The 22,834-nt window shown below is 46.2% G+C and overlaps 1 protein-coding gene across 2 annotated transcripts in view; it reads left to right on the top strand.

Moving 5' to 3' along the window:
- Window positions 1–12,533, top strand: part of Itgam (integrin subunit alpha M) — a 44,060-nt gene extending 31,527 nt beyond the window's left edge. For both annotated transcript variants that reach the window (XM_005064323.4, XM_005064322.4), the window contains exons 15-30: window positions 4,327–4,457; window positions 4,546–4,706; window positions 6,722–6,876; window positions 6,969–7,100; window positions 7,254–7,327; window positions 7,540–7,681; window positions 7,772–7,894; window positions 8,442–8,521; window positions 9,588–9,671; window positions 10,026–10,101; window positions 10,749–10,856; window positions 11,007–11,090; window positions 11,175–11,288; window positions 11,370–11,471; window positions 11,709–11,819; window positions 12,131–12,533. In XM_005064323.4, coding sequence (XP_005064380.1) covers window positions 4,327–4,457; window positions 4,546–4,706; window positions 6,722–6,876; window positions 6,969–7,100; window positions 7,254–7,327; window positions 7,540–7,681; window positions 7,772–7,894; window positions 8,442–8,521; window positions 9,588–9,671; window positions 10,026–10,101; window positions 10,749–10,856; window positions 11,007–11,090; window positions 11,175–11,288; window positions 11,370–11,471; window positions 11,709–11,819; window positions 12,131–12,202 — 1,749 coding nt within the window. In that variant the 3' untranslated portion in view covers window positions 12,203–12,533. The remainder of the gene's footprint in view (window positions 1–4,326; window positions 4,458–4,545; window positions 4,707–6,721; window positions 6,877–6,968; window positions 7,101–7,253; window positions 7,328–7,539; window positions 7,682–7,771; window positions 7,895–8,441; window positions 8,522–9,587; window positions 9,672–10,025; window positions 10,102–10,748; window positions 10,857–11,006; window positions 11,091–11,174; window positions 11,289–11,369; window positions 11,472–11,708; window positions 11,820–12,130) is intronic.
- Window positions 12,534–22,834: the final 10,301 nt, after the last annotated feature.

Genomic DNA, 22,834 nt, shown 5'->3' with positions numbered 1-22,834 from the left:
TGTGCTGTGGACCCTCTGACTTAACTGAATGAGCACACCGCCGACTTGTGTGCTGTGGACCCTCTGACTTAACAGACGATCAGGTTTCCTACACTCCTGCCAGTGCCCTTAAGACAGTAACACACTCTTCACAGTTGCCTCAGGGAATCTCCAGTGTACATGAGCTCTCTGTAATGGTAGGTGGTGTTTTGGGTACCCACACTTGACTTTATGGCTGAGGCCTGGGACTTTAGATGGCAAGCTACAGGTGAGGGTGTTAAGTGTTTGGCACTGGCTGTGGACCTGCAGTTAGGCCAGATGGAGAGATGTATGTGCATTGTGCGGCTCCTTCCTCTGGAAACCCTGTTCTAGCTGAGGGAACAAGAATTCTGTTCTTCCCAGAATTGACCCAGTTTTACTACCAAAAATCCTGTGTCACAGGAAACTTATGCAGTTGGATACATTACAGGATCCCACTGATTTAGGGTTTTTTTTATGAGACTCCTGAGTTTGGCTTAAAATTCTGCTCTTGCTATAGTAAGTCTGTGTGTGTTGCATACATGGGTGCATATGCGTGTGCATGTGCGTGTGTATGTACGTGTGTGTGTGTGTGTGTGTGTGTGTGTGTGTGCATGTGCTTGCACCATGTAGGTGATGTGGAGGTCAGAAACTGATGGTGAGATACTCTTTTCTCTAGTGAGTCTTTCTCTGTCCCACCAGCCAGCTCCCAAATCACCATATGGAGACTTTTTTTTCCCCGTTTATTTATATGGTTTATTTGAGGAGCTAGAAATTTTATTAAACCATATAAGAAATCAAGTGGAAAATGACATCACTTATTGATATACATTGTGCTATTTGTCAATTTTTTTTGTCTTTTTTATTTTTAAATTTAAATTAGAAACAGGGTTGCTTCACATGTCAATCCCAGCTCTCCCAGGAGACTTCTTATTAATTATAAAAGGCTCAATCTATGGCTCTTATAACTAAATTAACCAATTTCTATTCATTTGTGTGCTGCCACATGGCTCATGGCTGGTTACCTCATCTCCTACATGTCATGTTTCCTGTGTCTCCTCATGACTGTCCTCCTCAGTGTTCCTCTGCCCCACAAACCCTGCCTAGCTATTGGCCATTTAGCTTTTTATTAAACTAATTACAGTGGCATACCTTCACACAGTGTAAAGAAAATTCCACAACACTTTTCAAATTTCCCCACCTTATTCATGCCCCCTCCCCCTTTTTGAGACAGGGACTCATTATGTGGCCTTGACTGGCCTGAATGCTTTATGCAGACCAGGCTAACCTTGAACTCACAGAGATCCACTTGCTTCTGCCTCCAAAGTTCTGAGATTAAAAGCATGCCCTAGCATGCCCAGCCCCTTTCTTTATATTTCTGATGCTTCTAAAATTAAATTTTATTTTCAAGACTTATTATTTTTATTTACATGAGCGTGTGGCTGCACGAGCTTACATGCACCACAGACCCACAGGTGCCTCTAGAGGTCAGAGGGCAGTGGGCCTGGAGCTGGAGTCACAAGCAGCTGTGAGCTGCCTGATGTGGGTTCTCTGCAAGAGCAGTAAGTGCTCTTAAGTGCTGAGCCGTCTCTCCAGCCTCCAAATTAAATTTGACCTTCCATACACATGTACAATACATTCTGAACTCTCACCTTCATCTTCCCTTGTCTCCTCCTTGTCTCTTTCCTCCCACACAGTCATACTGACATGTTTTTGTTTTGATTTGAGACTCTCTACAGCTGACCAGGGCCATCTATGTTACCCTGGGTTTAGAGCTCTCCACTGGAGCCTGGCTGGGCTCAACCAGACTCAACTGATGGCAGTAACTCCCTACTTCCCAGACTCCATCAGTCAGTGCCTACTTGTTCAGTAGGGGGCATGGCAGGCCCTCTCAAACCCCTTTTCCATTGGTAATTGGCTGCTGACAGGCCCATTCATGTTTGCGCTCAGTGTTGGCAAGTGCGTTAGCATTGAGTTCTTTATTGGAATGGCTGTATCATGTCCAAAGATGGCATTTCATAAACTTTTCTTTCTATTTTCTGGTGCTTATATTCTTCCCAACCCCCTTCCCTAATGTTTCTGGACCTTAGTGTGTGTGTGTGTGTGTGTGTGTGTGTGTGTGTGTGTGTGGTATAAATGAAAATTTTAAATTGCATGTGGAGCTTGCAGGATAATGTGTGGGTCCTGGGGATTGAACTCAGGTCAGCAGGCTTGTCAGCAAGCACCTCTGTCTGCTGACCATTCTCACTGGTCCCCCATCTTACCTTTTTTTAGGGACTCTCACTGAACCTGGAGCTTGCTGGTCCAGCTACAATGGCTAGCCAGTGAGCTCCCAGAATCCATCTGTCTCTACCCCTAGCACTGTCATTGCAGATGTGCAGCACCATGTTGAGCCTTGGTGTGAGTGCCCGCGTCTGAACTCAGGTCCTCACACGTGTGTAGCAGGCACTTTAGCCCCTGAACTGTCTCCCAAGCCCTATACTGAAATTCTTAGTAGAAATCAAGTGTCTCACTATGTAGCCCAGGCTTGCCTCAAGCTCAACTATATAGCCCAGGCTGGGGATTCTCCTGCCTCAGGCTTCTGGGTGTGGGGATTACAGTTGAGAGCCGCCACACTTGACTAATGAGTCTTTGCATAACTGAATCCAGCATCTTTCTCTTGTACTGTGTCTTGAAGTTAAGTAGCTCACACTGGTGATGGGTCATCCTGAATCCTGGTCCCCTCCTCAGCGACTGTCACTGCTGCATGAATTCCCTGCCTGTGGGGTCCTTGCAGTTTTGGCCTGCCTCGCCACACGCTGTGTTTTTTCCCAGTGAGCTCAGGCCGTGTGGTCTCCTGGTCTCTGGTCTCCAGTCTTTCCCAGTCTCACATTTTCCTCTATTTCTTTAAAAAAGTGTATTTGTGGAAAAAATGCTGGAATACCTGGCCTCCGCTCTGACAGACTTGAAATGCTCTCTCCTGCATTTGTCCTGCTCCAGCTGCCTCCGTTTCTCCTCCTCGCAGAGCCTCTGGGAACTGGCGCTTTGCTTGTATGATTTGGTTATTTTAGACAACTCATGTAATGGAATGATTTGGCCCTTTGTGTCCGGCTTATTTTACATAGAATAATGTCTTCTAGGTTCATTCTTATTGGCACAAATGACAGATTTTCCTTTTATATAAGGGATAAATTGTATTCCACTATAAATAAATGCCATTGTTGGCCTGGAGTTCATGGTCTTCCTGCCTGATCTCCCCAATTCTACAACTGCAATTCTGTGCTTCCTTCCAGACCCAGCCCTTTCTTTCTTTTTGATGCATTTTAAATTAAGTTGCATTATCAGTTCCCTTCCTACACAATACGTTGAGATGTAGGTTATTAACTAGAAATATTTGTCAACAATTATTTAAGACTTACAGTAGGAAATATGTAAGTATTTATTCAGTGAGTATTGACAAATGTAACTCTTAGCCTTTTCGATATATAGACACATAGTTGGATGTGGAGGGACACACCAGTAATGCTAGAGCACAGAAGGCAGAGTTAGGGAAAGGTCGCATTTAAGCCCCGCTTGGGCTATCTAGCAAGTTCAAGGCTGGATCAGGCCACATATCCAGATCTTGCTGCAGCCCCTCCGGATCTCAACCCCTTCAAAGAAGACCCTCAAACTATCGAACTTCCCTTCCTAGGCAATTCCTATCCTACCTCCTACCCTAACCACAGTTCTGATTATCTTCTCCCAATCGTGCCCATTCTCTGCCGAGACTCTTGCTGGCCCCACACTGCCCAGTTTTGTTTAGCACTGGCTTCCCACTGTTGAGGGTGCGGTTGTGCTAACTGCCAGTTTTTTCTTTCTTCTCTACTTCCCTACTTCTTGTATTTATATGAGAATTCTGGGACTGGTGAGGGTGTTCAGCTGGCAAAGGCACTTGGTGCCAAACCTGAGGACCAGAGTTTGTTCCCGGGGGGGGGGAGGGGACCCACACTACCGAAGGAGAGATCTGATTCCTGAAAGCTGTCCTCTGATTGTCAACATGCACACTCTCTCAAGGAGGATAAATGTAATAAAAGAGATATGTTTGTTTAGATCAGTATTCAATGTTTGCATTTTCCTAACTATATAAAAAAAAGATCCAGATGGGTGAAACAGTATATATTTTTTATTTCTTTCCCATAAAACCTTTATCTTTCTTTAGGAATCTCATAATTCAGGAAATTTTTGGATATTGTTTGGATAAGTTTTAAGTCACCTGAATGCCTTGAAAAGCTTTGGGTGGTAAAGACGAGAGCCTCTGCCTTGGGTGACCAAGTCACACTTCCCTGTTTCTCTTTTGTGTCCGGCCCTCAGCGCATCGCAGGTGCTGGCTTCTCCCCCAAGCTGCAGTACTTTGGTCAGTCTCTGAGTGGGGGCAAGGACCTCACAATGGACGGCCTGAAAGACCTGGCTGTGGGGGCCCAGGGCCACCTCCTGCTGCTCAGGTGAGAATCCGCTGATGCCACCAGCTCTTCCGCTTTGGAATGTCTCTGTTGCCTGGCGGATCCTGATGGCTCTCTGTCGTCCCTCTAGAGCCCGGCCTGTACTAAGACTTGAGGCAACCATGGAATTCATTCCGAAGATTCTAGAAAGGAGTGTGTTTGAGTGTCAAAATCAAGCATCAAGAAACAAGGACGCTGGGAATGTCAGAGTCTGCCTCCGTGTCCGCAAGAGCACCAAGGATCGGCTGCAGGGTGAGAGGTGTTGGGTAACCCTCTGGGTTTCCATGACAGCGTCTCTTCTCGGTCTGTCCAGTCTCCTAGCAGAAGAAAGTCCTGGCTGGTGCTGCTGTCTTTTTAAGCCTGGCTAGAATGAGTGGGGAAATCCAGCAAACCTTACCAGAGGAGTGACCATTTGGCACTTCCAGAGAACTAAGACCCCATGTCTGTGAGCAAACTGGGCTCCTTTTCTTTGTTTATGTCTTTCTTCACTCCTTTTTTATTCTTTCTTTCTCTGTTTTAAAAATGTGAGAATATCTGTCATACTTTTGTATTTTCACTACATCTATTATGTATGTTTACCGTTTACAGTTTGCTATACTCTATGTATCCACCTGAAACTCCCCCTCCTTTTTTTTACTTAACAAATAATAATAAGGTAATAAGTTATTTTTTTCAAGGCAAAGTTGGCCGTAGCTGACCTTAGTTATATGCCCAGGGAGATGAGCTCTACCTCCCAATGCTGGGACTACAGGGGTAGTTTTATGTGGTGCTGGGGACTGAGCGAAGAACTTTGTGTATGCCATGCAAGCGCTTTACAACTGAGTGGCATTCCAAACTTAACATTTTTGTTATTATCTACTCAAAATGGTTTTCAAATGACTATTTTAAACATACAAAACTACAGATCAGTGTATTGCATTCTTAGACAAGTTTTACAGCTTTTTCAAACATGCTTCATTCAGTTATTTTTTGTTTTTCTTTTCTTTGCTGAGGAATCCTTAAAAATTTTTAAAGGAAGATTTATTATATTTTTAATTATGTGTGTATCTCTTTAATTATGCATGTGTCTCTGTGTAGGTACGTGCATGTGAGTGTGGGTACCCACGGAGTCCAGAAGGGGTGTTGGATCCCTGGAGCTGGAGTTACAGGCAGTTGTGAGCTGCTTGACAAGGGTGATGGGGGCAAAACTCCATAATCACCATGCCACCTTTCCAGCCTCTTAAATCCCTTTTTTTGTTTGTTTTGTTTTTGCTGTGTAGAACGTGATCCGCCTGTCTCTGCCTCCCCCATGCTGGGAATAAATGTGTGCACCATCACACCTGGCTTACATTACTTTGAAACTTCTTAAATGTGAATTTGATTACTTATCCACATATTCACATGTGAGGCTTGGCAGCAGACACCTTTGTCTACTGAGCTGTCTTGCCTGCACATCCCAAGAATGTTAGGAGAAACATAAAAGTTTCACCATCTTATTGCCTCGTTCTGTCTTCACAATAGGAACATTTCCTCATGAAGCCGTAACATCATTGCCAACTCTAATCTACAATAAACGCTTGCCAATATAAAATAATTTATTAAAATCAAACATTTCTTTCCCCCAAATATGGGCAGGACCTTAATAACATGTGCCTTTTGCTTTCAAGTGTTTGTTTCTATTTATTTACTTACAGACAGCGTCACATATGTGCACAATACGGTCTTTTCCTTTTACAGTTTCATATATGCATACAACATATTTTGGTTAGGTTCACCTGCATCACTCTTACTTGTCCCTTTAACTCCTTATTTATAGAATAGCCAACACTTCCCCAACCCTAAGACAGGGTTTCTCAGTGTTACATCTCTGGCTGTCCTGTAATTCACTCTGTAGAGCAGACTGGCCTTGAACTCACAGAGATCCACCTGCCTCTGCCTCCCGAGTGCCACCACTGCCTGGCATTGCACTTTATCTGTTTTCTTTTCTCCTTCTCCTTCTGGAGCTGAGGACCAAATCCAGGGCCTTGCATTTGCCAGGCAAGCGTGCCCCACTACTAGGCTACGTTTCCAACCCTAGCCACCACTTTTTGCGGACTTCCTTGGTGGGCACTACCTCATTTCTTCTTTCTAACCACGTGAGAGGCATCATTGCTACTCTTACTTTGAAAGCAGTGAATTACGACACAGAGAGGCCAGACGATATGTGGACAATCACTCAGCTGGGAGCAGACATGCGCTCACAGACCTCTGTCTGCCCGGTTCCTCATCACTGCTCCCTTTCCTTACAGGAGAGATCCAGAGCACTGTCACTTATGAACTGGCTTTAGACCCTGGCCGCACACATATCCGTGCCATCTTCGATGAGACAAAGAACAAAACACGCAGGAACAGCCAGGTCTTCGGATTGATGCAGAAATGTGAAACCCTGAAGCTGCTGTTACCGGTGAGCAGGCAGAGAGCAGGGTGCCCGGCTGAGGGTGGGGTGGCCGTGGGAAGCTGAATCAGGCAGGCCCCCAAATCCCCGCTCTCTCTTAGGGCTGTGTGGAAGACTCACTGAGTCCCATCATCCTGCGCATCAACTATACACTGGTGGGGGAGCCCCTGCGCGCCTTTAGGGGCCTCCGGCCAGTTCTGGCACTAGATGCCCAGAGGTCCTTCACAGCGATGGTGAGTCCTGCGGTTGGGGGACTTGCAGGAGTGGAGAACAGAACAGAAAGCTTGCGGAAGCATTTTTATTGCATGTAATTTCATTTAAACACTAAAAAACTGTTCTGCTTAATCATTTCCATTCCTCTCCTTTCGATCACATTCCTTTTCCAGTTTCCCTTTGAGAAGAATTGTGGCAATGACAGCATTTGCCAGGATGACCTCAGCATCACCATGGGTTCTACGGAGTGAGTTTCTTTCCGTTACTGCTCCCCTCAAACCTGAATCAATGTGTTCCTGATCGCTGAGGAAACCCAGGCTTCTTCACACACACTTGTGTGCCACAGGGTCCCTGCTCTGTTCATGTTCCTACCTCTCCAAGTGCCTGCAGCCTGTCTCCATCAAACCAGGCATGCAGCGGGGAAGCCCTTGACCCTCACGCTCTCGTTTGTCCTCACAGCCTGGACACGTTGGTGGTGGGAGACCCCCGGGACTTCAATGTGAGGGTGACTGTGAGAAATGATGGGGAAGACTCCTACAGGACCCAGGCTACCTTATACTACCCATCTGGCTTGTCTTATCGGAAGATGTCAGTCAGCCAGGTAGCTCGGTCCTCTTGGTCTCTGGGCTCTGCTCTCCTTACCCCTGAGGCTGGCAGTTGACCGCTCTACATTTTCCTGCCTTGCTTCCAGAACCCGCTCACCCAGAAGCCTTGGCGCGTGCTGCCTGAGCCCAGCTCTTCCACCGAGGAGCATGGGGCTCTGAAGAGTACCACCTGGAACATAAACCACCCCATCTTTCCTGCTAACTCTGAGGTCAGAGGTCCAGGCCCTGCTCTCCTTCTGCCTGCTGTCGTCTTATGGAATTTTTCCCCTCCTCTTCTCTCTTCTCCTCCCTGTCCTAAGAAAGAAGCGGCCCCTTTCTACAAACTGACTTTATTGGGGTATAAAAACATTCCATAAACTCACCCACCGTGTACAATTCGGTGGCTCTTAAGTATTCTCAGAGGTCTTCATCCTCACTCTGATCAGTCTGAATCCTTGTTAGTCGCCCCTGGGGGCTCCTAATTGATCTTCCTGTATAGATTCTCCTCTCCTGGATATCTCCCATCCATAGACACACAACGCATGGCCCTCTGCGATCGTCTTCTTTTCACAAACATCACACTTTCAAGGGCCTCTTGCCTGTCAGTTCTTCCTTTTTTATTTCTGAAAAATATTCTTTCAGGTGGGCAGATCATGTTTGATTATCCCTTTCAGGTGGGCAGATCATGTTTGATTTATCCCATTCAGCGATTGGTGGACAGTTGTGCTATTTTTTTCTTCACTATTTGAAATCACTGCCTCCATTCTCCAACTCTAGGTCACCCTTACTGTCACATTTGATGTGGACCCTGATGCTTCCCTTGGGAGCAAACTGCCCCTCAAGGCCAATGTGACCAGGTACCTGTCCCCGTATTCTATGGTCATCCTCCTCTTTGAGGCCCAGCCAGGATGAGTCATTTCCTTCTCTCTACTGATTCTCTGTATTGATGGCTTATCCATCCAACAAAACTGACCGGGCACCCACCCATGTGCCAGGCATGTGCTGGGGGGCATGTCGGTGGGTGAGACACAGCTGTGGTTGCTGCCCTCGCAGATATTCAGTGGCACAGACTGGAGAGGTGATTACAGCATAGTGTAAAATAAATGATCAGGAGATAGCAGTGGCAGGCATGCCCAGAGTCCTGAGAAGATTCCCGAATGAAAGGTAGGAAGAAGCATGCACCAGGCAAAACCTGGAGCTTGCAGGTGTCTGGGCGTGCTTCGGAACAGCTTGGACAGGGCCTGTGAGGCGGCTTGGTGGGTGAAGCCTGATGACCTGCATTCCATCCCTACAACCCATATAAAGCTGGAAGGAGAGAACTGACTCCACCAAGTTGTGCTTTACCCTGGAACGTGTGTGCTGTGGTGTGCATGAACCCTCCCGCCACCCACAATTAATAAAAATAAATAATAGACACTGCTGAGTTAGCTCAACAGGTAAGGGTGCCAATCCCCGGAACCCACATGGTGGAAAGGCAAGCCAACTCCTACAAGCTGCTTTCTGACCTCCAGGTGTGTGCTGTGGCATGCGTACACCCAATACACACGTGCAGGCTAATTCATAGATGTAAAAACTAAAAAAGAGCATTTTAAGCACATGATGCAGCAGTCAAAGAGTTGGTGGGAGTTAGAAATGGCTGTGGCACCGGATTACAGAGGGGAGCTGCTAGGAAGTTTGTGGCTTTGACTGTAGGAGAAACACGCTTGTATTTATTTGCATATTAGAAAGACCACTCTTAGGGAGGGGGAGGGAAGGCTTCTGTAGCTGGTGGAGTCAGTAAGGCCTGGCAAAACAGAGGAGGCGAGAACTGTGTGGTTAGGGGTGTGGGGATAATAGGCATGGGACAGGTTGGATCCGAGGTGAGGGAGGGGGAGATGAGCACTCTCACTTCTGAGAGCTGGCTGAGGACCCGTTTCCTTTCAGTGAGAACAACATGTCCAGGACCCACAAGACCGAGTTTCAGTTGGAGCTGCCTGTGAAGTATGCCGTCTACATGGTTGTCACCAGGTACTGCTCTGTTCCCCAGTCAGGCTGCACACGGCCAGCTGCGTGACTGTGCTCATGAGCTGCCTTGTGCTGTGCATGTGCGTGTGTGCCTGCATGGAGGAATGGTGTGTGTGTGTGCACGTGCGTGTGTGTGTGTGTGTGTGTGTGCGCATGTGTGTGGAGGAATGGTGTGTGTGTATGTGCGTGCGTGCATGTGTGTGCACGTGTGCATGCGTGTGTGTGTGTGTGTGTGTGCACGCGTGTCCAAACCCACACAGTGTCTGACAGACACTGCCCCCAAGGGCTACACTGTCACCTCCCTAGCAGGACACCTTCATATTCTGTCACCTGTTGGCTACTCTTTTTTTCTTTTAGTGATGAGAGTTCTACCAAATATTTCAACTTCACGGCTTCAGAGATGACTAGTCAGGTCATCCAACATCAGTACCAGGTGAGGAGCAGGGGAAGCCTGGTTCCTGAAGGATGCTGGGAGGGAAGCTGGTGTGTAGGGAAGGCAGGAAGCCGTTGTCGGAAGCGTGGATACTGTGTTTCCTGTGTGCCAGGCACAGTTCTAAGTTTGCTATACACTACTCCAACATGTGCGCACACGTGCATGCGCGCGCACACACACATTCATGCATTCACACACATACACACATATGCACTCTCACCCCATACATGCAGTTACATAAAGATCCATATGCACACATATGTACTCACATACATACATACATGCATACACACAGATGCACATACATACACACAGATGTACACACACACACACACACACACACACACACACACTCCCTCTATCAGGACCCTGAACACCCTTGCTGTCCCTTGTTTACAGATGGAGAAACTAAGTCAGAGAGACATGAACTGTCTAAACTCTCAAACTGGCAAGTCTGAGAGCTAGAATTTAAGATGAGCCAGTCTGGCTCAAGCATGGGTTTGGTGTTTGTTTACATGTTCCCATCTCCCTGAAGAGCAGGACGCTTAGGCCTTATTCAGTGGTCCTGGGCTGTAGGAAATGAGGAGCAAATCCTGAGATCCAGCTGGGCCACAAGGCTCGCACTTCACCCCTCCTTTCTGACGTAGTTCAACAACCTGGGCCAGAGGAATGTCCCCATCAGTGTGGTCTTCTGGGTTCCCGTCCAGCTTAACAAGGTGACCATATGGGATAATCCCCAAGTCATCTTCTCCCAGGTGAGTCCAGCTGGGTCCCCAAAGTTCAGGTCTTTCTCAAAATCTGTTTCTTACCTCTTCTGACTCTCCCTTGGGCTCAGGCCGTGTCTCTATTGCGTGGGACCAGAGTCCTCATTTCTCTCTCTCTTCTTGGTGTCTGTCTTTCCTCAGAACCTGTCAAGTGCCTGCCACACTGAGCAGAAACCCCCCTCTCTTTCCCAGTTCCAGGATGAACTTGAGAAGATCCCAGTGCTGGTAAGGGCATGGTGGACTCCAGCCTCGAGGTCATCACGGTCTGCTCCAGTCTTAGTCATCTGTCTCTTTGGCCTTCTCTTCTAGAACTGCTCTGTGGCTGTCTGTATGAGAATCCAGTGTGACCTCCCGTCCTTCAACAGTCAGGAAATGTTCAATGTCACCCTGAAGGGTAATCTGTCATTTGACTGGTATATCAAGGTACGTTGTGTTTTGAGCTCTATGGGTGTAGCCATAACAGTCCAGAGCCCAGGCCTGGTTCCCATTCTGCTCTCCCCACAGACTTCTCATAACTACCTCCTGCTTGTGAGCACTGCCGAGATTATGTTTAACGACTCCGTGTTTGCCCTACTTCCGGGACAGGGGATGTTTGTGAAGTCTCAGGTACCCGTGTCAGGCATGGTGGGGTGGGGTGGCAGTGGGGGTTGGAGGGAGGAGGAAGCTGGATGGCAGATCTCATCTCTGGTTTGTCGAGAGAAGTGTGTGGGAAGAGAAGCGAGGCCTGTGGTCGCTGTTGTGGATTATAGGGAGGAGTTCACCCTTGAGTTTAGGGAACTCTTCAGAAGTTTGGGGTGTATCCACCCTGCTGTACCTACCCCCTTTCTTTCCTTCCTCCCCTAGACGGAGACCAAAGTGGAGCCATATGAAGTTCACGACCCTGTACCCCTCATTGTGGGCAGCTCCATTGGGGGGCTGGTGCTGCTGGCTGCCATCACTGCTGGCCTGTACAAGGTACTCCTTAACTCATCTTTCTGTCCCCGCCCCCAGCAGCTCCAATGAACTTAGTACATGTAGAACAGCTAGGATAGTATATGGTGCAATGACCATATAAGGAGGGGTTCTTCTTATATTTTATATTTCTTTCCTAGCCCCAGCACTGATGCTGTCTCTCTCCCTGCCTGACTTTCCCCAGGTCCTTTCTATTCTCTGGGCTATCACTCTTTGTCCTGCTTGGTCATGCTGTCTGTCTTTCTCCTGTTCTGTCTGATCTTGACCTGCAGCCGTGGATTCTGTGGCCTTATTCTCTGTCTTTACCCCGACAGCTTGGCTTCTTCAAGCGGCAATACAAGGACATGATGAGTGAAGCTGCTCCCCAAGAAGCTGCACCTCAGTAATGGTCCTTTCTCCATGGAGGGACCTCGGCCTCACCCAGGTCCTGAGGCTGACGGATAGACATGTCCTCCAGGAGACTGTTGCAGTGCGTTCTGCACAGGAATGGCTTGGGATTTGTGTGCGTGAGTGCGTGTGCGTGTGTGTGTGTGAGTGTGTGTGTGTGTGTGTGTATGAGAGAGAGAGACAGAGAGAGAGAGAGAGAGAGAGAGAGAGAGAGAGAGAGAGAGAGAGAGAGAGAGAGAGAGAGAGAGCACTCTTTGGTTTTCACATCAGGTAGAGACAGTGCTTGGATGTGGGTAATGCCTTGAATAAATATGCTTGGAGGGAAAGGAATTTCTTGGGTTTCCTACTGTGTGAGGGCAGAAGCTAATGGATTCTTCTCTGGGCAAGATGACAGCCCTCTTGTGGGTAAGCATAGTGGCTGCCCTCTTTGAAGGAAGTAATATATACTTGCATGGATGACTTGCAGACTTGCAAGAGTCCAAGTACTGAGAGAGTACAAGAGAATCTGGACGTGGAATAGAGAATGGGTGACCCAACAAAAATGTCCAATGAAGAGTGAGAAACCTCCCAGGGATTAGAGAGATTGCTCAGTGGTTGAGAGTACTTGCTCTTGCAGAGGACCTAGGTTCAATTCCCAGCACCCATATAGCAGCTTATAACCATCTGTAACTCCATCCCGAGGAATTCTGAGAAATCTTCCACTACCTAGTCATTTATTATTTTAATATTAATTTAAATGTTTGAATTGATTAACCTGTCTACAGTACAAAAATGAAAAGACACTCAAGACTATGTGGTGAAATGCTGGGGATGTAGCTTGTGGCAGAGCACTCGCCTGGTATAAGACCTCAGGCTCAGTTTGCAACACTAAAAACCAAGGCAAAGTGAAACAAACCAATCTGAAAAGTGTATAATGAAAAGACTCCCTTCTTAGGGGTATTCAAGGCCATACGGTTAGAACCTACTTCAGAAATACTGTGGGTATCTGTACACACACACACACACACACACACACACACACACACACACACAGAGTTTTAAACAAATGGTAACATAATTTTTCTATTATGTATCTTGTCTTTTATTAATATGCTCAAATAATTTTATAAGATATAAAATACTGTAGCTGTAGAGTATTCCCCTATGTGACTATATCATAATGTATTTAACCTGTATCCGTTGGATATATTACTTCCAATTTTTTGCTATTACAAACAATACTGAATTAATAAATTGTACGTATCTAATTTTTATATATCTATCAGAATAATATTTTTGATATAGTTCTAGACATTTGCTTTTCACTTAAAGCGATCCCAAGATAAAAATTTTAGAGGAGTTGGGTGGTGGCGGCACACCCCTTTAATCCCTGCACTCGGGAGCAGAGGCAGGCAGATCTCTGTGAGTTCGAGGCCAACCAGGTCTGCAGAGCGAGTTCCAGGACAGCCTCCAAAGCAATACAGAGAAACCCTGTCTTGAAAAACAAAACAAAAAATTAGAGAGGAAGATGAGCTTGGTGGTACACTTACCATTCTTTCTACTCAGAAGGCAGAAGCAACAAGATTGTGAGCTCAAGGCCAGCCTGGACTACAGAGTGAGTCCAAGGCCAGTCCAAGTAAGTTAAGAATACCTTTCCCAACAAAATAAATGGATAAGCAAAGGCTAGGGCTACTACTTGCTTAGCGTGCACGAGGCACTAGACTTGATCCTCAGCACCATTCCCTAAAGAATTCAAGTGAGAAAGGCACCCACAAAATGCCTACAGGCAGGGGGAATTACCTGGGGGAATGGAAGGCAATGCCAACCACGGAGAATGCCTGGTGAAGCTCTGGATCTTGATTTTCCTGGAAAATTATGAATAGCACACATGAGTATCGTCCAGGGGCAGAAGGAGCTGTGCATGCGCCGTTTGCACATGGTTAGCAATTGAGGATAACACACACACACACACACACACACACACACACACACACACACACACACACACACACACTTTGTTGGGGGGAGAGTGTTACTCCCTTGAGTCTTCTGGCTGCAACGAATGTGAGTGGAGTAGAGTCTGGTGGCCAGAGCCAGAGGTGCTGCTGGTTGGAAGCCTGATGGAAGAGCACAGCTCCGGGGAAAACCTCTGGGGATACGGCTGAGGCATTGCCAGCTCTGACTCCCAGGAGCACACACAGGAGAGTTGGATGGCTATTTTCAGATGGCTCCCATTCTCCAGGGGAACCCCAGTTCCCATCTCTTGCAACTTTGTTAATGTGGCAACCTTATCCTTAGTCTTGAAAGCATCCTCTCTGATTTCACACTACTCTGGCTAAGTAAGTGGCTGCCACTTCCTATTTATTAATATTTAAACTTCATTTATGGGAAAACTGAGCTCCTGCCCCATCCTCCCAAGGAGTTGCAACTGTAGATACAAACTGTCTTATCAAACTTTTCATAATGTTCCTTGAGATACAAGAAGAAAGTCATGGGCTGGGTACCTGTCCTCCTGCTCCAGACGTGGTAGGAAGGGAGGGCTTACTTCTTCCTGGGGAGACAAGAAAGTTGTGGTTGGTGTATAGTTTGGGTGTGTCTTCCTAATTTGACTTCCAAGGCACTAAGAGATGGAAGCAATCTTGCTATGGCACCCTGAAGTGGGGCCTTTGGAAGGTGCTTAGGGCTAGAAAGGTCATCGGGGTAGAGTTGCCACAATGGAATCCTGATGGCTTTGTAGAAAGGGAGAGTTCTCTTGGTACACACAGAGGTCTTCTAGCTCATTTATTACTGTCTCTCCAGACTTACTCTTATGTAATTGGACTTTCCTTTAGGCTGCCAGTTCCCAAATAATGGCAAGGAGATGTCTTTTTTTGTTGTTTGTTTGTTTAAATTAGAAACAAGCTTGCTTCACATGTCAATCCCAGCTCCCTCTCCCACCTTCCTCCCCTGCCCCCCAACTCCCCACCCCATCTCCCCTCCACTCCTCAGGGAGGGTGAGGCCTTCCATGGAGAACCTCCAAAGTCTGTCATATCATCCAGAGCAGGGCCTAGGCCCTCTCCCACATGTCCAGGCTGAGAGAGCATTCCTGACACTGAGACTTCTTATTAATTATGAAAGCTTGGCCCTAACTTAGGCTTCCCAACTAGTTCTTGTAACTTAAATTAACCCATTCATCTTCACACTGTACTCTTAGTCCTGCTGCAGCCTACCTACATGAGCCCCTCCTCCCACCATACCTTCATCCTATGGAGACGCTCCCTCTTGGAGTGGACCCAGGGTCTTCTTAACTCTCTACCACTGTCAGCCTTTCCTTCCAGCCCATCTCCACTCCTTTGTGTCACCCACCAACCCACCACCACCACCACACTTACAAAGGATCCAAACTGGACAGCAGCGACCAAAGGACAGAAGACACAAACAACAAAGATGACACCAAGTATCTACACCAAGAGACACTTCAAACACCCTGACTCCAGCTGCCTAGACCTCTTGTGTGCTTCCCAATAAATCTCTTGTGTGAGGTTTGTAGTGCGGGATGACTGTAGTTGAAGTTTTCTTTGAACCACCAACCAGCTCCCAAATAAAGACACAGAGACTCATTATTAATTATGAATGCCCTGCCTTAGCTTATGCTTGTCCCATTAGCTCTTTTAATTTAATTTAACCTGTTTCTCTTCATCTGGGCCTTTAAATCTTCCTTTCATTCTGTGTGTCCTACTTTCCTTCTTCCTCCGTGTCAGTCTGGCTGGCCCCTGGTGTCTCCCTGTCATCTCTTTTCTTTCTTCTCCTGAGCCTAAATTTCTCCTCCTATTTACTTCCCTGCCCTAAAGTCCCACCTATCCCTCTACTGCCTAGCTGTCGGTCTTTCAACTTTTTATTAGACCAATCAGGTGCCTTAGTCAGGCATGGTAAAACAGCAACACATCGTTACATATTTAAACAAATATTCTGCAGCACAAACAAATGCAACACATCTTTGCCCAGTTAAATGCTCCCCAACATATGACTTGTGGTATTTGTTGGCTTCTGACTACCAGGATACCCTTCCTTTCAGAGGTATAACACTTATACAGGGGAAGCCTCTCCCTTCAGAGCTGTAACTCTTCCATTGGGGAAGCCTCTCCCCTCAGAGCTGTAACACTTATATAGGGGAAGCCTTCCCCTTCAGAGCTGTAACACTTCCATTGGGGAAGCCTCTCCCCTCAGAGCCGTAGCACTTACAGATAATATGCAGAGTGTGAGATACTCTGTAGAACTCATCTCTAAATGGTTTGCCTCCTTCATCAAACATTCCCTTCAGGATTAAGGGGACCATGCAGGAGGTGGAAAGAGTGAGTATAAGAGCCAGAGGTGACAGATGGCTTCAAGGAAACTGTCCTTCAGACACAAAAGGACTGGTGTACATATGAATTCACAGAGACTGTGGCAGCACACACAGTTCAAGTTAAATGGGACCCCAGTGCTGAGAGAGAGGAAGTAGACTTCTCACCCTAAGAAGCTAAAGATATTAACTATCCCTCAGGGTAAGCCATGCCCAGGAGGGTAACACAAAATGAACTCAATGATATTTTTGTAGATGTTTTGTCTCAAGTTGGTTTTATGGGCTTGCTTTTTTTTTTTTGGTCTGATTGGTCTTTTGTCTATTTTGGTTTCTGTTGTGGTTTGTTTTTGTGTGTGTGTCTGTGTATGTTTCTAGATTTCTGTTCTTGTTGTTGTGTTGTTTGGTTTGTTTTTAAAGAGAGAATGAAAGAGCTTGGAGTCTTGTGTGACATTTTACTCTTTTGGCTTTTTGGGGGCCTCACCATCCAGCCCCTATATAAATCATACATGGAGGCTTATTCTTAGTTATAAATGCCCAGCCTTAGATTGGCTTTCTTTACTTATATTATCCCAACTACCTTTTTCCTCTGGGCCTTTTCCTTTTCTTACTCCTGTGTACTTTATTTACACTCTTACTCCGTGGCTTTCAATTTAGCTGGGTGGCTGGCCCAGATGTTCTCTCCTTGTTCTATCTTACTCCCCCTCTTCCTCGTTTCTCCTATTTATTCTCTCCCTGCCAGCCCCGCCTATCCTTGCTCCTGCCTCGCTATTGTCCATTCAGCTCTTTATTACACCATCAGGCGTTTTAGACAGTCAAAGAATCACAGCTTCACAGAGTTAAACAAATAAAGCATAAGAAAAAGCAACACACCTTAAAATAATATTCCCCAACATTGGAGTTGGGTGGGTGGGGAGGTGAGGAAAATCTGGAAAGAGTTGAGGAAGGGGAAAAGCATGATTTTGTATAAATTTGTATAAATTTTTTCAATAAAAAGAGAATTAAAATTATTTAAAAATAAGAAAATTTGCAACTTATTGATTAATTAATAAGGGTTTTAGACAGTACATCTAAGTTAAAAGAAGATACTGAAAATAGGAAATTAATACTAAACATTTAGAGATTATGTCAGAACTAAAGACAAATACTGAAAAATGAAGCTTTTCCCAACTCTTTCCTCTCATCTGTCTCTGACCTTAAGCCTCTTTTCTAATTTTCAAGTAAATAAAATTCTGTATATCAAAGGAAAATGATTACTATAGCTTGTTTTAGCACAGAATTTTGAAAGCAAAGAGATCCTGCACTACATTTAAAATTCTCACCATAAAAGTGACTCTCTGCTGATTGAGAACATAATCTAATGACCTAATTCTGTAGAACAAGTTAGTTTTGATCTCTCTTAATTAAATCTTTATTACATCTGGAAGGATTAAAGATATAAAACTTTAATTTGTTTTTTTTCTTTTTGGTCTGGTACACCTTGATCTAATTTAATTTTCATGTCCTTTCCTGGTAGTTGTTTTCATGTAATTATAACTTCCGTATATGTCTTTTTTTTTGACAGTGTCTTTCTATGTAGCCCTTGTTGTCCTGGAATTCACTATGTAGACCAGTCTGGTCTGGAAAGCACATGGATCCACTTGCCTCTGGCTCCCAAGTGCTAGAATTAAAGGCATGCACCACCATGTCTGGCTATTATATGTCATTTTTTTTGTTATAGGAAAAAAGAACTAAATAACAAAATTTATTTATTTTGAATTAAAAATATTTCACATGTGAGCTAGGTAGTTGTGGTGCACACCTTTAATCCCAGCACTTGGAGGGGAGAGGCAGGTGGATCTCTGTGAGTTTGAGACCAGCCTGGTTTACAAGAGCGAGTTCCAGGACAGCTAGGGCTACACAGAGAAACGTTGCCTTGAAAAAAAATGTTTTGCATGTGCATGTGATGTGTGTGTGCATGTGATGTGTGTGCATGTGGAATCCAGGGTCGATGCTGCGGTCTTCCTTGGTTGCTTTCCACCTTGCCTATTGGGGGGGGCTCTCATTTGAACTCAGAGCTTGCTGATTCAGTTTTTCTATCGATCCAGCTCTCGGCCTCCTGAGCACTGGTGGACAGGTGGGCCGCCAGGCCCAGCCAGCGTGTGTGGATGCTGGAGATCCGGACTCTGACCCTCCTGCTTTTGCAGCAAGCGCTTTGCCTTGTGCCATCTCCCCAGCCTCATTAGCATTTTCTTAGTTAGGGTTCCTATTGCTGTGAAGAGACACCATTACCATGGCAACTCTTACCTAGGAAAACATTTAGTTGGGGCTGGCTTATGATTTCAGAGGTTTAGTACATTATCGTCATGGTGGGTGACATGGTGGCATGCAGACACAGTGCTGAAGAAAGAGCTATGGGTTCTACATCTCGATCTGCAGGCAACAGGAAGTCAACTGTTTATCACACTTGCTGCTGGAGATTTCCTGTCCCACCTTGCCCCTCCACCGCTTTAGCCCCAAATGAACTCACAGAGACATATATTAATTATAAAACTGTTGGCCAATGGTTAGGGCTTCTTATTGGCTAGTTCTGTCTTAATTATTAACCCATTTCCATAAATCTATGTATTTCTACGTGGTATTGGCTTACAGGAGAATGCCCAAACCTGTTACTCCTTTGTGGTCTACATGGTGTCTCCCTTTTGCCTACCTTTCCCAGAATTCTCCTCATTTCCTAGCCCCACCTGTCTTCCTGCCTCTGTAAGCCAAACGGTGTTTTATTCATCAACCAATAAGAGAAACACATATATAAAAAGACATCCCCCATCGCACACTGAGTGTGGCTTGAACAAAAGAGACCTTAAAGCTTATCCTCACGGTGACACACTTCCTACAACAAGGCTACACCTACTCCAACAAAACCACACCTCCTACTAATGCCACTTCCTTTGGTGACTATTTTCTCTCAAACCACCACACACATTAAAGAAAACCAACTTGCCCTGGTGAATTCAGAGACTCACGGGTGCCCAAGATGCAGAACATAAGCAATGGACATAGGCATAGCCCTAAAAGATCACTTAGATCACCTAGTGAAGACCAGGTCATGGGCAGAAAAGGGGGAGGGAAGTTTGGAAGACCTGATGGAAAGCTGCAAAATGCCACTGTGTGGACTAGATAAAATCATTGCAAAATCGCTAACTCACAGTAATTGCAGTTACCTGATAAAACCATTGCAATCGTTAACTCACAGCTGCTAACTCACAGCAATTGCAGTTACCTGCACTGGGTTCACACAAGACTGGCCCTACCCACAGTTGGTCAAGGAAGGGGAAAGGGCTCATGGGATCCCCACCCTGACCTAGGCTTGTGCTGCCTTCAATCCTGGTTATAGAAGGTTGCTTCCCCTCAAGTGGGTAGTAGTTAGTGAAGAAATTCGTAACTGGTCATAGTGCTAAGAGTAAATGACTGTTGTGTACTCAGCCCTAAAATGGTCACTTACATCACCCTCCTCCCACTGTTAGTCTCGAGGGACATTGCAGAAGGGGGAACAGAAAGAATGTAGGAGGTGGAGGATGGGGAAGAGTGTGTAAAATGTTGTCTTCTGAACATGACATAGCTCTGGCCTCAAGAACGCATTATAACTATGGCTACGTGGATAGGATCAAACCCCTGAACACTACAGTGTGGACGGGGAGGGTCTTGTGCAGGCCCATCCCTAGCTGAGCCGTCATTCATAGTAGATGGCTGCTGAGGGAGAGGGAGCCAGTGACTGTGGGTAGGTTGCTCATGCTCCAATGAATGGCCTCCACATCCGTGGGAATGCAGGCTGTGCTGATTGAACTTAGTGGATTATTTTTAAAAATGGGACTATGGAAGTGGGAGAGAGATGTGTTGAAGGATGTCTGAGAGAGCAGGAGGTGACAAGGACAAGCATCTCCTTGGAACTTGCTGGCCAGCCAGCCTACCTGAAATGGTGAGCTCTGGTTTAGAGAGAGAGAGAGATCCTGTCTCAAAACACAAGGGGGACCACCTTTTATTTTATTCAAATAGGAAAAGTGAGACAAATGCAGGGAAGGGAGGTCTCAGGATCCCCTGTTTGTTAGGCCATCAGTGTAAATGTTTGTGACATCTCTCTTATGGCTGACTCCTGAAAGCTATAGATCTTAGCCTCCAACTGTCTGAAGAATTCCTTTGCCTCACTGACACGGACATGAGTAAAGGAGTCTGTCCACCCACCCTGTGCTGTGCCCGGTCCTCAAGGTCTCAAGTGTCTCTCTAAGTTGTCTGGGTCCCACCTCTTGGTGTAGGTGTGGTGGTGAAATACCCCCATCAAGTTCCCTCCGTCGTGGGAAGGAAATCTCTGTTGATCTGTATGAGTTAGAGTTGCCTTGGCTCTTGGACCTGGTCCTCTGTGCTTCCTTCCAAACTAGACAAAGGGATTGGCTGGGATCTGATTGTGCTAGTGTGCTGGTAGTGGCTGGGCAGAAGTGTCAGGTTGTTGGGCAATCAGTGGCAGTTCCCACACAGTCATATGCTGATTCCATAACTCCGATATTATGAACCACTCTTTTTTTTCTTTTCTTTTCACTTTATGGTTCTTTTTATTTCTTTTTTATTTGTTCTTCTCTTATATATTACATCTGCAGTTTACCCTCCCTCCACTCCCCCAGTACCTTACCACCCCCGCCCACATCCCCAGATCCTCTCATTTCCCCTCCCTCCTCTCCCCCAGTACCTTACCACCCCTGCCCACATCCCCAGATCTACTCCTCCTCATTTCCCTGCAGAAAAGGGCAGGCCTCCCAGGGATGTCAACCAAATATGGTTCTTTGAAAGGCGAATGTGAGTATCTCATTCCTTATTGTTTTCCTTAACACTTCCTTCTGTCTGCAGGATAAAAATCAAAAGTCTTGCTCACTCTTCCCCCTTTCCCTACCCCCACTCTGCTGTGTTAACTCCTTATAGGATACCAGAAAAAAGAAGCCCCCAGTGAGAAGTCACTTCACAAACTCAGGAAAAAAAAAAGGAAAACTCTCTAATAAGAATAGCTTGATGTGCGGTAGTGGCACACACCTTTAATCCCAGCACTTGGGAGGCAGAGGCAGAGGCAGGTGGATCTCTGTGAGTTCAAGGCCAGCCTAGTCTATAAGGCTAGTTCTAGGACAGTCAGAGCTGTTACACAGAGAAACTCTGTCTTGAAAAACCAAGCAAGCAAGCAAGAAAGGAAGGAAGGAAGGAAGGAAGAGGGGGAGGGAGGGAGGGAGAGAGAGAGAGAGAGAGAGAGAGAGAGAGAGAGTAAGTGAGCGAGAGAGAGCTTGTGTCCAGTCTTGACTAGTGCCCAAAGAGAAACTGGACCTGCATAGAAAATATTTGAGGCTTGTGTAGATCTTGAGTTATAACATTTCACAAATGATGTCATCTGAATATCCCTTTAAAGTCCCAACATTCTGAGCAATTAAACATGTGTTACAGAAACGTAGCCATTTTAGACAAAACAGAGCTACCATGAACACTATCTCTAAAGCAGGTCAAAGTGATGAGATTTACACCGTAAAGGTCACAAACGTGGTCACTGATGTCACAGTTACCTTAGCATCTCAGTTTTCTGCTAGCTGCCACTCGCTATCCAAGGTTACCCTGGCACAATTAAATTTTCCTGGTAGAAAAATGGGAACCAGAACTTGGCTGTGATGCAATGCTGCCTCCCTTTTTTGACTGCCCGATAGAAGTATGTTCTTTGATGTGAGAAGTTGCCTAAGGCTAGCCATGGGCCAGGCAGGGTTGTCGCCTCCTCCTCCTCCTCCTTCTCCTCCTCCTCCTCCTCCTCCTCCTCCTCCTCCTCCTCCTCCTCCTCCTCCTCCTCCTCCTCCTCCTCCTTCTCCTCCTCCTCCTCCTCCTCCTCCTCCTTCTTCCTATTCTTCTTCCTCTTCATTTTTTTTACATTCAAATCCCAGTTCCCCCTCCCTCCTCTCCTCTTGCTCCCATTTCCCCCTACCCCACCTCCTATCTGCTCCTCAGAGAGGGTAAGACCTCTTTTAGAAGTCTACTAAGTCTGTCCCATCATCTTGCTGAGGCAGGACCAAGGCACACCCCACACCCCTGTATGTAGGCTGAGCAAGGTATCTCTCCATAAAGAATGGGCTCCACTAAGTCAGTTTGTGCATTAGTGTTAGATCTTGGATCCACTGCCAGTGGCCTCATATATTGCCCTGGCTGCACCATTGTCACCTATATTAAGGAAGTCTGGTTCAGCTTATGCAGGTTCCCCATTTGTCAGAACCGAGTCGGTTATCTCTCACTAGCTTGGGTCAGCTGATTCTGTGGGTTTCCCCATCATGGTCTTGACTCCTT

This window comes from Mesocricetus auratus, unplaced genomic scaffold (genome assembly GCF_017639785.1).
Source record: "Mesocricetus auratus isolate SY011 unplaced genomic scaffold, BCM_Maur_2.0 Super-Scaffold_4256, whole genome shotgun sequence".
NCBI lineage: Eukaryota > Metazoa > Chordata > Mammalia > Rodentia > Cricetidae > Mesocricetus > Mesocricetus auratus.
The sequence above is the reverse complement of the archived record's forward strand: the minus strand, read 5'-3'. Positions and strand labels throughout refer to the sequence as shown.